The sequence below is a fragment of the Callionymus lyra genome, chromosome 17, assembly GCF_982586985.1.
Source record: "Callionymus lyra chromosome 17, fCalLyr1.hap1.1, whole genome shotgun sequence".
Lineage (NCBI taxonomy): Eukaryota > Metazoa > Chordata > Actinopteri > Syngnathiformes > Callionymidae > Callionymus > Callionymus lyra.
The window spans coordinates 12,442,304-12,458,069 of NC_141834.1; the positions used below are offsets into that span (position 1 = coordinate 12,442,304).

Below are 15,766 nucleotides of genomic sequence, written 5' to 3' on the forward strand. Positions count from 1 at the left end.
AGGTTTAGATGAAACCGTTTAGTTTTTGACTCTATATATCAATAAGTTCAGATCCTCCAAAGTGCCTCAGAGAATATTTCATCTGACGATCATAACCTTTTTTTATTTACAGAACATGTTTGAAACATTTAGACGCAAGGAATGAGCTTCAACTCTTGTGAACGAGTGAAGATGTTTCATGTTTCTTTTGTTTTTTTTCCACCAAATAAAACACAGACAAAGTAAAAGTGAAGACGCTCCGTTCATGACGATAGAACATGATAGAAATGTTGTAAACCTCATCCAACTAGGCTGAAGGTCAGCAGGATCATCTTCTCTTCTTCAGCTTGCTGGGGTTGTACCTGAAGGCAACACAAACACACACGCAGTGATGAGCGACCACACACCACTTAGACCTGAGAGGCATTTACAACCAGGAAAACACCACAGACATTAGACCTGAGTGCTCAGTTTATAGTCGTGCGGCTGTAAAGCCCGTCTGGAGGCTCTTGTTTTTTCCAGGCCCTCCCGAAAATGCATCCGACCGTTTCCTTAGACGCATGACGGACTCACCAGGTCGGTGATCAAACCGTCGTCTCGCAACATCACACACACGCACACAATTAATCTCACATCATCTATTTTCTGCTTCGTCAAGGAAACGCAGCAGCAGAGGCCGCTTACATCACCTCCGTTGCCAGGCAACCGCGATGACTGCGGAAGCTGCATAACAACCTGCTGTGAGGCAAACATCGGATGCGTGTTGCAACTCACTTTCTCAAGCATTAAAGTACGACAACGAGAATCAGAAACTAAAATCACGTCCCTTTTAAAAGTACATGAATGACACCTGGGGCCACTCTGGGCATAAGAACAGAGTTAAGAACGGTCCATGACATCATTTCATAGTGTTAATTGTGAGTGTTAAGACCCATAATGCACTGCAACAGTTGCACCTCTCGACAGTTATAACTCGCATAGCACATGGATGGACAAATTCATTTTCGAAAAGTGACACAATTTTTACATTTTTTTAATTGAAATGTTTTTTTAAGCATTAATTGTTGTTTTTATTCAATATTTCAATCGTTTTTCCTTTTAAATTCCATTTAAAAATGTAATATAGTTCCATGCAAACACCATGATGAAACGACTTCAAAAATAGTTTTTAGAATATATAAAATTACATGTAAATAAATTATTCTAATCTGTAAATATTCAACTTTTCTTTATTAAATGATTAAAAAAAACGATTTCACCTTTCACTGAAAGTTATTAAATACAAGGATTTAAATATATATATATATATATATATATATATATACACTTTTAAACAGTGCTTTAAACTAATCTAAGTTTAAACTAATCTATACATTGCTAATGTGGTAAATGACTATTCCAGCTGCAAATGTCGGTTTTTTGGTGCAATATCTACATAGGTGTATAGAGACCCATTTCCAGCAACTATCACTCCAGTGTTCTAATGGTACAATGTGTTTGCTCATTGGGTCAGAAGGCTAATGGATGATTAGAAAACCCTTGTGCATTTATGTTAGCACAGCTGAAAACAGTTTAGCTGGTTAGAGAAGCTATAAAACTGACCTTCCTTTGAGCTAGTTGAGTATCTGGAGCATCACATTTGTGGGGACGATTAAACGCTCAAAATGGCCAGAAAAAGAGAACTTTCATGTGAAACTCGACAGTCTATTCTTGCTCTTAGAAATGAAGGCTATTCCATGCGAGAAATTGCCAAGAAACTGAAGATTTCCTACAACGGTGTGTACTACTCCCTTCAGAGAACAGCACAAACAGGCTCTAACCAGAGTAGAAAGAGAAGTGGGATCGTTATTTCTAACCTTGTCAATGTCTTGACTATATTTTCTATTCATTTTACAACTCATGGTGGTAAAGTGTGACTTTTCGTGGAAAACACAAAATTTTCTGGGTGACCCCAAACTTTTGAATGGTAGTGTATATATATTAAATGCTTCTTAAAAAACATTTCAAATAAATAATAATATAAATAAATATAAATAATAATAATTTGATGGCACCGATATATATATATTTTTACATTTAATTCTAAGTATAAAGCTTAAGGTTTAGGGATAAACATTTTCACATACTCAAATACAGTTAATAAAATAAAACAAACTGTACGGTGACAAAATATATAAAGGATTAAAATAAGAATAACTAGAATCATAAAGAGTTTTAAATCAAATCAGACTTCGACTTCACAAGGGACAAATAAATACACTTTACCCAAAGGGACATCAAACAAGAAAGAGAGAGAAAATATTTGTCATTTTAACCAGAGGCTGTGACATCAGTGCACTTATGACCCGACTGACCTGAAGAGGTCGTCTCCTACGCTCTGCTCCTGCTGGCTCTGAAGCTCCTCCTTCAAGAAAACAGAAACTCTTTGTGAGTGAGAAGCTCGAGAGTGATTCCATGAAGTTGAGGGACAGCGGGAAGGTTTTTACCTCGGCAGCGTCCTTCAGCCACTCGTCCACATCCGTGTTCCTGCCTCTGTTGTGCACCAGCAGACCAGAACCTCTGATGATGTCCACCGAGCTCTCTGTTCCTGAAAGTCCAGTCTGTGACAGGAACATATTTGATTAGTTTACTACTTTGGGTGAATGAAGGTGGAGTTTATGTTGATTTCTTTGGATGCAAAATAGTTAAAAATGTCATATTCGCTATATAAATAGACATTATTATTATATTCTGCAGCAACAAAAACATAATTTCTAGCATTTTTTAAACTATATAATATCAGTGTAAATGTAAAAAAGACAAACAAATTATTTTAATCAAATTTATAACATTGTATGAACCGTCTAACAACACTTCCAATTAAAAAAAAACAACTTTCAGACTTGCATTCTCAACCGGGCTCTCTCTTCATCTCAATCCCTCTCAGTGAACTCAACACATCTCCTACATGCAACTAGTGAATTTTTTAATGTTTACAAATATGAGGGGTCTCAGGAAATATCTATATACTTAAGATAAACTTTATGTTACGTTTTATTTTCAAGATACTCAATAGATATTCAACAGCACCCTTTAATTTTTTGTTTCCGAAGTCGTTAATTAATACATAATATTTCAGTTAAGTTTGCGTATAATAAATATATATATACAAAATATTTTTAAACTCACAAATTACATACAAACATTCACAGCGTTTGTTCATTCTTGTGTCGCAATTAAACTTTGACTAAAAGTCATTAAGTCTTCCGCAGCTAAAAGAACAATGACATCTGAACGATGACTGAGAACGAGAGGATACAGTCGACCCCATCAGCTTTTGAATATCATGTTTGACATATTTTGTCAAACAATACTATGTAGTCGACAATACTACAAATACAGTATATCCTTGTTACTACAGTATCACGATAGTATCGTTGCCCCTGTATCGTAATACGTATCGTATCGCTAGATTCGTGACAATACACACTCCTACTACACGCGCTATGAATCATATTATAGGGAACTTCCTTCAGGAAGCTGTGATTTACCTTAAATGTGATTGTAAATTCTAATATAAAAGCAAATTCATCTTTAAAAACATCCACGTCTGACCTTGCGGAAGCGTTTGAAGTTCTTTGTGCAGCCGTTGTCGAGCTGCTTTCGTGCTTTTGCTTGAGGTTGTGAGTCGACAGTGAGAGAGCGGAACTCCACTAGAATCAGCTGTTTCGGTAGATCCTCGTCGATGTTAGACTTCTGCAAGAAAACGTTATTAACGTCAGGAGGTTTTTCACTTAACATGCTTGGCTAATGTTTCTGGCTCCCCCTAGTGTAGGAACAGTGTAGCGGCGATCAGCTGGGAGAGAAGGAGGGAGGGAGGGAGGGAGGGAGGGAGGGAGGGAGGGAGGGAGGGATGGATGGATGGAGATCGATATCAGAACATTCATTTAAGTCGGAATAAAAATTGATTTATATTTTATTTAATTTGCAATCTTTTTCTTGATTTTTTCTCAACAATAATAAAATAATTTGATTTATTTTTTTAAGTGAACCTCCATTTTACTTTGTTTTAGTTTGAAGAATAGATCAAATTAAACCCGCAACATTCAAGAATCAAAAGTACCAGGTAGTAGAAGTAGATAAAAATAAATCCAAACAAGTAGTTGGACCGAAAAAGGCCAACAAATTACATTTAAAAATGGTTTATCTTATGTTTGATATTGTAAACAATGTCTTAATGTCTTAATGACTAATAATCAAGTCGTTGTTTTTCTTTTAAATCATAAAGTAAAAAGGCCGTTTGAATCAATTGGTGTTTTTCCAAACCTCAACTTAAAGTTTAAAAAACTGCCAACATTATGTTTGATTTAAAAGAAAATAAACAAAGACCTATTAGTATTTTTCACATGAAGATATACAAATAAAATACTTTTCATTTAATATTCTAAGTTCGGTATTTAACATCTCTTTTTTTTATCAAATAGATGCTGGTTTTGCTACTATTTAATTAAAAAAATCATGTGATATCATGATATGTTGATATCAAACGAGCAGACTTACTGTTGCTTCCTGTTTGACCATGACAGGCTGAAGACCCTCCTCTTTCCATTCGTCCATCTTAGAAGCATCTCTCCGAGGTTTCTGCTTCGATGTGAAAGCGTAACATGAGACACTTGATAATAAATGTCTGTCGTTCACTCTCACCTCACTGACCGACGCCTCAGTCTTATTTCCACTCTCAGCTGCAGGAGAGTCTCTGGACTTCTTCTCTGGTGCCGAGCGAAGCTTCTCAGGTCTGATCGAGAAACTTTTCTCTTCCTCTTTAAACTTCGTCTCTTTCACCTCCTTCGCTTCCTCCTCTAGGAGTCGCTGCCTCTTCCTGGAAGAATCCGCAGGAGCCTGGTGCGTCTGTTTGGTCCGGCCGACTGGAGGTGGGTCGTCGAAGTCCTCTAAATCCTGCGACATCAGGGACTCCAGCTCCTCCATGTTGATCCCCTCCTCCACCTCCATGTCTTTCCTCTTTCTCCTGCCGGGTTCTCCTCGAGAGAACAGGTCGGCTGCCGAGCTCAGAGGAGGATCAGAACCGGGTTCGCGTGAAGAAATGCCAGATCTCTGCGGGGTCATGGACGACTCCAGCACGGGCCTCTTTGGTTCCGACATGACGGGAGACGCATCGTCATCCAGAGGCCTTGACCAAACAGAGCCAAAATGATATTTAGAATTAATAATCAAAGTTTTAGAGCAAAAAAAAGAGTTTTTTTCTCTGGAAAAGTTAGACTAAAAAGTCACAGAACCTCTCATATCTAAATGTAGAAGAGAAAAAATATTTAAGTAACAATAGTCTTTTTAATGTTAGTGTATCTTCAGGAATGTACATTTCTGTGCACACAGCAGATACAACAGAAATAAAAATAGACGTAAAAATAGAGACTGTATCCGTTTACGCTGGAGATGATGGACGACTGAATTTACCTTTTTTTGCTGACCGGCTGAAAGAAACTGTTGAGCGTGGATTGTTTCTGCGGCGATGACTGATAGGTGTTTTTAGTTTTCTGTGGGGATTTGTTGGGGAAGTTGGACCTGGGAGTGTCGCTGGGCTTCGGGAAAGGAGACTGGAGGGGTTTGGCTCGGCCGGAGAATGACGACACTGCGGAAATGAGAAGAGCGAAAAGGACCATATAATCAATAGTATTTTTAACAAACGTTTCACCATCACTTGAACTGCCCGTATTGAAAAAAAACAAGAACCTAAAAGTCAATGAAAAGAATAAAATAAAAAATAAAAAATGTATAAAATATTTTAAAAATAATAATATTGAAGTTGGAACAAAAAAGAATTATATAAAAAAAAATGTAAATAGTTAAATGGACAAAGTTTTTATGATTTTAGGGGTGTCATCTCTTGCCTTCGGGTCACCTTGACCCTGAGATAACACAAGGGTTTAACAGACTGGTTACTTCCACAAGGTTACGTCTTCCACAACCTTTTTTTTTGTAAAAAGAAAAACTTTTCAATATTTTCACAAAAATGTGAAGATTGTTTCAAATGTCAGTGTTGTTTTCATCAGTCACTTGAATGGCTTCTCACTGCTGCTGCTCACATTCTCACATTGCTAAGAACAGTTTGAGAAAAAAACACAATAAGATTTTTTTCTCAAACAAATACTGTGATTTTTACTGCTCCTTGGGGGAGGTGTGTCTGGCCTCAGTGCTTTTATCTTCAGAGATGCAACACAAAGCTTCATCTCACCTTGGGGCCTCGGGTGACTCTGCTGAGTGTCGACTGATGCTGACATCATCGTATCTGCCACGACGAACTGGCTGCTCATCTTCCGAGTCGTGTGTGCGGCGCCGTGCCGGTTCTTCTCCGGCGTCTCCCCGACAGAAGTGACGCCGGCCTCGGTGAACACTTCCGTTCTGAGAGATACATGGAAGGTGAAGGATTCAGATGGTTTTAAAAATGTTTTAAAGAAGCTTTACAATTGTGACGTCTCTGTGTTGACGGCGTACGCCGTGATGTTCTGAGACGCTGCCGGCAACATGGTCTCGTTCACCGCCGAGCTCTGAGGCTGAGACGAAGTCGGGAGTCTGGCCGTCACCGTCGGAGCTGAAGCATCAAACACAGTGAAGAAGAATTAATTTGGATTGGATTGAAGCAGATGCTGTGTTGACTTACCCGACTCTGATGTGACGCTGGAAGGATTGCAGTATTTGTAACACGACGCGTAGATGGCAGCCAATCCGATTTCAGACTCCGTGATGAGACGCAGAGCTTTCCTGATGATGCAGATGAACGAAGATTATGGAGGTTGATTTGTTTCTTTATGAATCAATCAATAACTTTATTCAAACACGTATATAATATATTTAAAAAGTTGCACCCATCCCAGAAATAATTTCTATATATAAATATTGTTTCAATTAAAAAATAGTTTCAATAAATAAATGTTGCTTCAATTAAAAAATAACTTCAATAAATACATTTTGCTTCAATAAAGACATATTTTTAATAAATAAATGTTGTTTTAATTAAAAAATACTTTCAATAAATAAATGTTGCTTAAATTAAAAAATAACTTCAATAAATACATTTTGCTTCAATAAAGAAATAATTTCAATAAATAAATGTTGCTTCAATTAAAAAAGAAAAATTCATTAAATACATTTTTCTTTAATTAAGAAATAGTTCCAATAAATAAATGTTGCTTTAATAAAAAAAAAAAAGTTTTCAATAATAATCAAATATTTTCTATTGTAGTGTTTTAAACCTTTCAGTCATTCTATTTTTATTTAAGTTAACATTAATTGAAAATATTTGTATTGATTGAATAATAAAGAAAGTCCTCCACCTCATACAAGAGGAAGGACTGAACATAAAAGAAAAAGAGGAAGAACCTTTGAACGATGTTCTTAACAGACTTCTCCCACTCAACAGTGGAGGACGGAAGCAGATTTTGGGAGCTGGCTGAGGAAGCCTCGATCACACAGCTCTGTGGAGACTCCAGTAGATCCCGGGGCAGAGAACCTTCATCTAGAAGACGACAACCGCCTCCACCGGAACTCACCGCTGCACTCAGACGCTTCAGCTGCAAACAAGGTACACGGTTCAAAGCTAAGTAACGCATGTTTGACTTTAACATTTCAAACCTCATTCAAAGCAATCATCATGAACAGTTGAATTTGTTTTTGTTAAACAAATGGATTTTAAAAAATCGAATATTTTTTACATTAATTGATTTGTTAACACGTAGTTTGATATTCTTGTTCCAATAATTAAAAAATCAGTTTTATAAATTCAATATTTTTGTATTTGTAGCCTTTTAAAACTAAATATAAAAATGTTGACACAACAGTCCCACCAGACAATTCCAGTTGCCTTGATTGTAATTCCGAAATGATGAATTGATGCGCCAGGGCTTCTACGTCGTCACATGATCGTCTGAAATTCAATCATGTACAGTAGCTCGCGACTCTTTTGGTTTTGTCTGCTGGCACTATTTAAAACAACATTTTTAAAATCTACAAATGAAACAATATTGAATTCAGGTTTTATTTTTTAATAATAAGATTTAAAATATCAAACTGTAAGTGCAAAAGAAATGCATTGTTTTGATTTTTTTTTTTATTATTTAAAAAAAGGCACTTATTTTATCTTTCAATATAAAAATTATTAACTTAAGTAATAAAAAACAATGTTTAAAAACAACAAGATTTCAAACGAAGTTTTTCAACAATAAATTCAATCATTCAATATTATCATGGCACGGATATACTTCCATACTTTCCAGTGGTTTCTAGACACAAATAATGTAATAAAAACGTATTCATATCCAGAAACACATTGAGCAGACTTTAGTTTGAACACAAATCAGCTGCATTTCTAACCAAAAGGATAAACACAGAAATTCGAACACAAGAGTCAAACTGTGCCCAACAGTGTCCAATACTGCCATCTAGTGTTCGACGAGCAAATGTTTAACCCCACACTTTCTCTGACGCACTTCCATTAGATGACATCCACTAAATTACACCAAAAAAGGTTAATAAGCTTAATAGATGATAAATTCTTCAAATCATTTCAGGTGTTTCAAAATGTTTAAAGTGCAGATGGGGCTGCAGACCCCTTATCTCAACCTGCTTTCTCAGACCGCTACCTCCTCGCTTAAGCCACTTTGTGTCACAGTTATTTAAACTGTTTAATACAGATGCTATGTATAATGTACTGTGTTGTTCTCAGTGTTATCTTGACCTTTGAAGTATATACTTTATTGAATATTGTTTTGATTGTTTAATCGCTTTGTGACCCTGGTCTGGAAAAGCGCTATATAATTACAAATGACTTACTTACTTATATCTATGAACCTTTATGCACATTTACCTTTTTTGCTTGCCTTTATTCTCTCGATAAGATGATTCGCACATTTTGTCAACGTTTATGCAGCAGCTAAGCTTTTAGCATCAGAGATATACATTGAGTGGACGTTAAAAGCTTCTTAAGCTTCTCAATATTGCAAATACGAATGTATATTTAATTACATAGAGAGTAACACTACACCGATATAAAGAGGGAGACAAAAAAAACATTAGGTAACAAGCAGGATGTACACATCGATGGGAACTTACTTTAAATATTGAATCTTATTAGAGAAAGCAAAACAGATGCAGACCTGTTTGGCACTCAGGAAAACAAAGGTTTTTCCACTGAAAAGATGTTTACGTGCTGGAACTGGAAGGAGGTTTACGTCTTCTGTACCGAGAGAAGGTTCATCGATCTTTGGCAGGAACCTTCAGGACAGCAGGAGAAACACCAGCGTCAGCATTAGAGGCAGCATGAATATTGATCTTCATAAACTTCTGGACGTCATAGAGAACATTAGACTTGTAGATTAGTAGAGGTGTGGTTGGCAAGAATCTGCTGATCATGTATATTGTATATATATATATATATATATATATATATATTGTGATAAATTGTGATACTGTAGTTACAAGGGTACATGTGTAGTATTGTTCTCTTGTGTTGCAGAATTTACAGACCACATGACTTTTGACAAAGTAGTAACTGCTTTCATATGTTTTGAAACCAAAATATGTCCAAACATCAGCTTTAAAAGTTGCTGGTGTCGACTGTATCCTCTCGTCCCCAGTCATTGCCGGTTAAAGTATCGTTCGGGCACTTCCTCCTTGATGAAATCACAGGCTGCAAACGTTTGAATACACATGTGAATATAAACCCAATCTTTAATAATATAAATGTTTTGTTTTTGGTACAACGTTTCTTCTAATTGCTCAGTTAAGGTTTCATTCATGCCTTGAAAAGCTTTTAAGCACTGATTGTTGCCATCTAGCGGTTGCAAGTTTAATTGCAGCACAAAAATGAACAAACACTGCAAATATTTGCAGGTGAATTTTAAACTAAAAAAAATAAAATAATTGGATTTTAGACTATATTGAAATATAAACTGTAAACAGCTATGAAAAAGTAATATGAAAGCAAAAGAATACAATAGAAAAAAATAGATAAGAATTATGTTGAAAATTGATATCTTAAAAAAACCTTGCAATATTTAAGTGTGTAGATATTTTCCTACACCCCTTGTAGTGAACACACTTAAGACGAAATCACCAATCAAAGTCAGCCAGCTACCTCTCGACACTAGGTGGCGCCAGATGTTGCTGTGCAGCAGTGCAGAGCTCTGAGAAATACTCTGGCTCGACTATTGGACGACAATCCAGCAGAGCAGAAATGGTCTGGAGTAGAAGCAGACACAGCACGTCAACAATAATCTTTAGGGCTTTTTTTTTTTTAAATGCCAGTGTGTGACCTTTGACCTTAATGGTGACTTTAACAGTGGGCATGACCAGGTGCGTGCAGTCTGAGCTCCACGACGCGACCAGCTTGCCGCCCAAAGACAGCAGCGCCTGCGAGAGGGAGGTTTTCCCGGCGTTGTCCACGCAAGACGAGCAGACGACCAGAAGCCGGTGGTCGACGCTGAAGAGAGACGGAGTGAGAGCGAAGAAAACCAAGACATTGAACGGATAAAAAAATATCCGATACAAACCTAAATTTAGAGTGGAACACCCCGAATGTGACGCTGTCGCCGGCCTTCAAGCCGACCGGAGTGTTCTCCGTCAGCTGCCGGTTGTTGACAAACGTGCCGTATTTGGACGAGTCTTTCAGAGTCAACGTCTGAGAAACAGAAATTCATCTGAGAGGAAAAACAACTAGAGCAGATATAATATATAAAAAACATTGCTTAACTACTTTCTTTTATACAAAAGATGTCCCCGGGGGAAAGAAAAAGGCTTTTGAAAAAAATACAAACCTTGAGCAGCGGGTCACAGGGCTTATACAAACTAGTGGCTCCTGCCAGGACAAAGGTTGACGCCAGTGCAAGAAAACCCAATAAAGTGGAGTCAATGATAAACCATCAGAATATGCTGCTAATAGCCGGATGAAATAAAATTCCAATGACATGAGGACAACATTAAAAATGTGAGCTTAAATATCATTAGAAGACATCTAATACATTTACTCTTAAAGGTTTTTTTGTTTATATTTTGACAAACAATGTCATAAGTTTCATTAAAAAAAGAAGAAAAAAGTCTCCTTACCTGCTCCGCTGCCGTGAACTGAGCGTGGACTCGGCTGATGGATTGGTCGTTGGGCAGCAGGATCTCACAGTTCTTCCGACCCACGATGTAGTTTTTACTGGAGAGGAGATAGTGGGTCTCACCTGGACGCACAACGACATCATCTGTTACACACGTTTTTACCCATTTATAAACTAAACCAGGAAATGACGAAACGACGAAAATACCGAAAGAGAATTAAAATAATAAAGAACGTTCACCATTTGTTTCGAGCTAATATCCAGCAGGGGGCAGCAACGCTCAAGATCGAAAGGTAAAGTTTCTAAAATCTAAAATCTATGCTTGATATTTTTTTGGCTTGTTTCTGTTCTCTTTTAATGTCTCTAAACTTGATAAATAAATTAAAATAAATGTTACGACTATTATTATGTTTTTAATTCAATGAGAAACTTTGAAGTTTAAAGCTGGTGTTCTAATCCATCCCACTTACTTTTTAGAACTACCTCAATTAATTTTTAAATGTAATCATACCAGGATATATTACATATTTGAAATTATAGAAGGATAGATGAACTTTGTTAATCCCTCTGGAGATCTCCTTTGGGAAAATTGTGTTCTCCTGGAGCTACTGGAGAGGCTGCTGTTCTCTTACAGCGCCTTTGATTTGAAAACAAACAAAAGAAAATTATTAATTCAAAAACCTGTTGTGGAGGGTGTGGTTTATGTCGGTTTATTCTGATTGAAATCAGATATAATTGTTTGACAACACCCAATTTCAGAACTCGCCAAAAAAGAAGTTCCAGCAACATCAGGACTCACAAACAATTAGTTTTAACCGCTTTAAATGAGGTCTGCCTGTTTAATAAAGACGTGACGTGTTTAAGTCGAGCAACGATAGAACGTCACAAAAATAGCTCTTTACTTGATTTTCGGGTTTTTGGGTTTGGAATGCGACCAATTCCAGGGATGGCTGCAGTTCTGGCTACAACACCCCTGTCTGCTTGAGAAACATGTAAGATAACTCTACAAGAACTTCAGTTCAAAGAAGCAAACACAGAATATGCCAAAGTGTTTCATCTACTTTCAAGAAAAGCTTGAAACAAATGTATATGAAAAATACTATGACCGGTTGCGTTGTCACGTTGACCCTCATTTACCAAATGATGTGCATGTTTTAGTGTGTTTGTCCGGATAGGCAGTGGTTACATATCTTAAGTAAGTTTCACCTGAGGTAAAAAATACTTTTTACGAGATTCTAAACCCCTTATCAGATTTTTAAAAAGTCACTTTGTGCTGGTAAGTGAACAAATCTATCAGCTCCTTAACATGCAGATGTTTTTCGACCTACTTTTTTGATAAATTATTTAATTTATCATACCTTATAATGGAATTTAAATTTTAAGAGATGTACTATTTATGTTCTACCATAGTAAAAATAAAGCAAGGAAGGGGAATTTTCTCGCTATGAGTTGAGGATGATGACAAGAAAATTTGCAGCTGAACAAGAAGATGACGACCTCGGTGACAATCTGACGGACGCTGAAGCAGAAATGAACGACCACGCCTTCAAAACTAGTTTTGTAATTGACGTAAACTAGTACTTTACACATGAGTCACATAACACAAGACATTGACACCTTGAGATGAACCCCAACAGCTTCGCCTCTAACAGCCCGGAAATCAATCATCCTGAGTGGTTTCAGCAGTCAAAGATCTGAAATGTGTATTTAGCTTAACTTTAATATAAAATATATAAATTATAGTATCCAAGATAACCAAATGTTATCATAACTACGTAAATACAATAAAATGTGATACTTTTATATATATATATATATATGCTGCCTCTAATAAATAATTGATAAATGTGAAATATTGATAAAGTGAGGCTTTTAAAAACTTTTTCCATTTACAAGTAGTTAATAGTCGATCTTTGACACATGACGTCACAGAAATGAAAAGTCGCCGAAACGAAACTTAAAATGAGCGACTGAAAAAGCATTTGTAGGCTCACGATATTTGATGATACCTATTAGAAACATGTATTTTCAGATACACAATCCTATGATATTATACATGCATCATCGTTGACAACAAACATAATACAACATTTTCGACTCGGACAGTACATTTACCTCCAGGCTGCAAAGGCGTTAGAATCCACATTCTAATTATTTGCTTTCCTTAGTATATGTATTGATATCTTGTGAATAAGAAACGGTAAATCAAAACATTTTCTTCACAACTTTTGTTATCGTGCAGAACTTGGCGCGCACTTGAGTGACGTACATAGTCTGCGACCTCTTCAAATTTCAAAATAATAGTCCATACTTTGAACTAATGCATATCTTTCAGAGGTTTTACTGATTTAAATTCAGCTGGATCCACAAAAGTATGCATCGAATATGCATTTAGGTTATACGCATAAACGAATACACTTTCGTACTTTGCGTAATGATGTAATAACTTTTTAGTTCATGTTTTAATTTATTTAGTTTGTCCTTCTGCTGTCTTTTGTTAATCGTCAATAGTGATGGTTGTTTATTTTGGAGTAAAGGGAATAATATAAGTGAAATAAAAAATAACAACGAAACAAATGTTTAAACAAGTAAAATAATTACACACATGAAAATTGAGAAATGTTATATTGGCTTTATTTTTCTTAAACACTACACTGAATCCACTTTATTTTCACACCCAATGACAATACATTACATATCTTTAAATAAAGAGTAATTATCTTGAAAATTAAATTAACCATTAACAAAAAATAATCTGTAACCTCAAATATGTCCAGGACTCAAAATAATGGGTCATTGTCGGAAATCCACTGCTGGCCTGAAGCTGGTCTGAGGCGTCCTCGTCCCCAGAGACATGGGAGCTTGTGATTGGCTCTCATCACCGCAACACTGGTGCACGAGTCTGGTTTACGGATGATTTCGCACCAGTCCGGATAGTCCACAGGCTTACTTCCACTATTGGCATCAAAACAACATAGGATTGTATTTAGTTTACTTTCGAAGTCATAAAGTATTGTCACAATCCTATCATAACGTTCGCCCTGTGGCAATGATAAAAATAAATATGGTCCGGTAAAAAAACACTCACTGGTCACAGCAGCCAACTCCGAATGGCTCCATGCAGATACACTGGTAACAATCAGCCGTGATCCAGCTCTCTCCAATGCTGTATATCTGGCTGTCGTGCTCACAGCTTCCTTGAGATTCCAAAAAAAATAGTTTTAAAATCATGAATTCAATTAAATTACAAGGGGGAATTAATTGTGAATTCAATGTATGGACTTGTTTTGAACAGGAAAAAATGAATTACACGTCCTCCATTATCAGGTCTCATTAAAAAATGACTTTTGAACTTTCTTAACATGTTTAAATAAATAAATAAGGGTCACAAAAATGTCCCCAGACTTCATTTGCCAGTACCTTTGGTGTTGAAGAAACACTCCCCTCGATTGTATGCAGACGTCCCCGGCACACTGGCACCCACGAGGACGACTAAAAGTACAACAACCCCTTTTTTCGCTGTGTTTGCCATCTGTGTAAGAGATCAACTCAAAAATTAGACTCCGTCTTCCGGAAGACACCAAAGATTAGTCTTACCTTCTGCTCCTTCTCCTCTCAGGGGTTCCTTCCTACTGGCAGAGTCCTCAGAGCTGATGCACCCTCTCCTCCGGGTCTCCGATATTTATACCACCCTGTCTTTATCTCTGTGATTTCCACTTCTCTCCTTATTATTTGCCAACCCCTACCCCCCCCCCACTACCCCTTCCCTCCACTCATTAGTTGTATCTGCATGCACACAAACTCACAAACATACACAGCTGTGATGGAGACAATAGTTCTCATCTTGTGAGAGAAAGAGTCCTCAGAGCATACAGTGTGCTGCTTTCCTGATAACGCTTATTTGAAGGGCGGCCGTTGATCGGTAGATAGGGTCACTTGGTCTGCATCAGACGGTGGGTCAGGGCCTATTGTACGACGCAGGAGCAGCGTGTGTACAGAAGGACGGCAGGTGGAATGAATGAAGCCCCAGGCAAGGAGGCGAAAAAAAATAAATGTCAGCTCGTTTTAGATTAACTAAATATCTAGGAAAGAAAATGCTTTTATTTTCGTAGAAAAATGGATGGCACCATAAGCAGGGTGCTCGGTCCATTTCAGCATAAATTAAAATACTTAAATTCTATCCATCATTTAGATTTTTCTTTTTTGTTGATCCTGAAAGCTGAAGGCTCCTGAATAAATAGACTTAAATCACAGAACCGCTAGAGGCCCTTAAGTCAACATCCCATTCATACCTGCAGGGGTGTCAAACTCAACCTCTTGGATATGGGCTGAACACATTTAAATTTACCAGACTATCTTTAACAGTACCTAATCCAGATTTAGATTGTTTTAATACAACAGAGTGAGGTTCAGTGTTGTTTCTAAAGTTCTGCCAAATGTTTTAATTTTCTATAATTTCCGTACTCTTTTGTTACGATTGACAAGTTGTCTATCGTAATTGTTACTATTAACTATTTTATGACTATAACCTCGTAACAAAAATAATCAAAAAGGTCAGATATTCGTCTAATCAAAGTTAATTAACATACAGTACCACTGTCAACCGTTGCGTCGTTAGTAAATACAGAATATATCAGCAAATAAACGGTCCAAATATACTTCTTCTCTGCTAAAATAAACACGCCTGGATATTT

The 15,766-nt window shown here is 36.8% G+C and overlaps 2 protein-coding genes across 3 annotated transcripts; both read right to left on the reverse strand.

The window, feature by feature from the left end:
- Positions 1-76: 76 nt before the first annotated feature.
- On the reverse strand, positions 77-13,323 carry nbn (nibrin). Of its 2 annotated transcripts, none has more exons than XM_087778840.1 (17): positions 13,188-13,323; positions 11,074-11,195; positions 10,521-10,648; positions 10,291-10,450; positions 10,106-10,209; positions 9,126-9,243; positions 7,354-7,544; positions 6,635-6,735; positions 6,439-6,565; positions 6,209-6,375; positions 5,431-5,605; positions 4,663-5,146; positions 4,519-4,599; positions 3,574-3,714; positions 2,466-2,579; positions 2,334-2,383; positions 77-341 (listed from the first exon to the last, which is right to left on the reverse strand). In XM_087778840.1, the coding sequence occupies exons 1-17, from the start codon at positions 13,216-13,218 to the stop codon at positions 308-310; spliced, it is 2,328 nt and encodes a 775-aa protein (XP_087634966.1). In that variant the 5' UTR covers positions 13,219-13,323; the 3' UTR covers positions 77-307. The 2 variants fall into 2 exon arrangements, with proteins under 2 accessions (XP_087634966.1, XP_087634964.1); XM_087778838.1 differs by having other exon boundaries at positions 4,519-4,602.
- Positions 13,324-13,689: 366 nt separating this feature from the next.
- On the reverse strand, positions 13,690-14,787 carry LOC148062507 (prostate-associated microseminoprotein-like). Its single transcript, XM_087813247.1, has 4 exons — positions 14,670-14,787; positions 14,493-14,604; positions 14,161-14,269; positions 13,690-14,027 (listed from the first exon to the last, which is right to left on the reverse strand). Exons 2-4 carry the CDS (start codon positions 14,602-14,604, stop codon positions 13,853-13,855), a joined length of 396 nt encoding a protein of 131 aa, XP_087669373.1. The 5' UTR covers positions 14,670-14,787; the 3' UTR covers positions 13,690-13,852.
- Between the last annotated feature and the right edge of the window lie 979 nt (positions 14,788-15,766).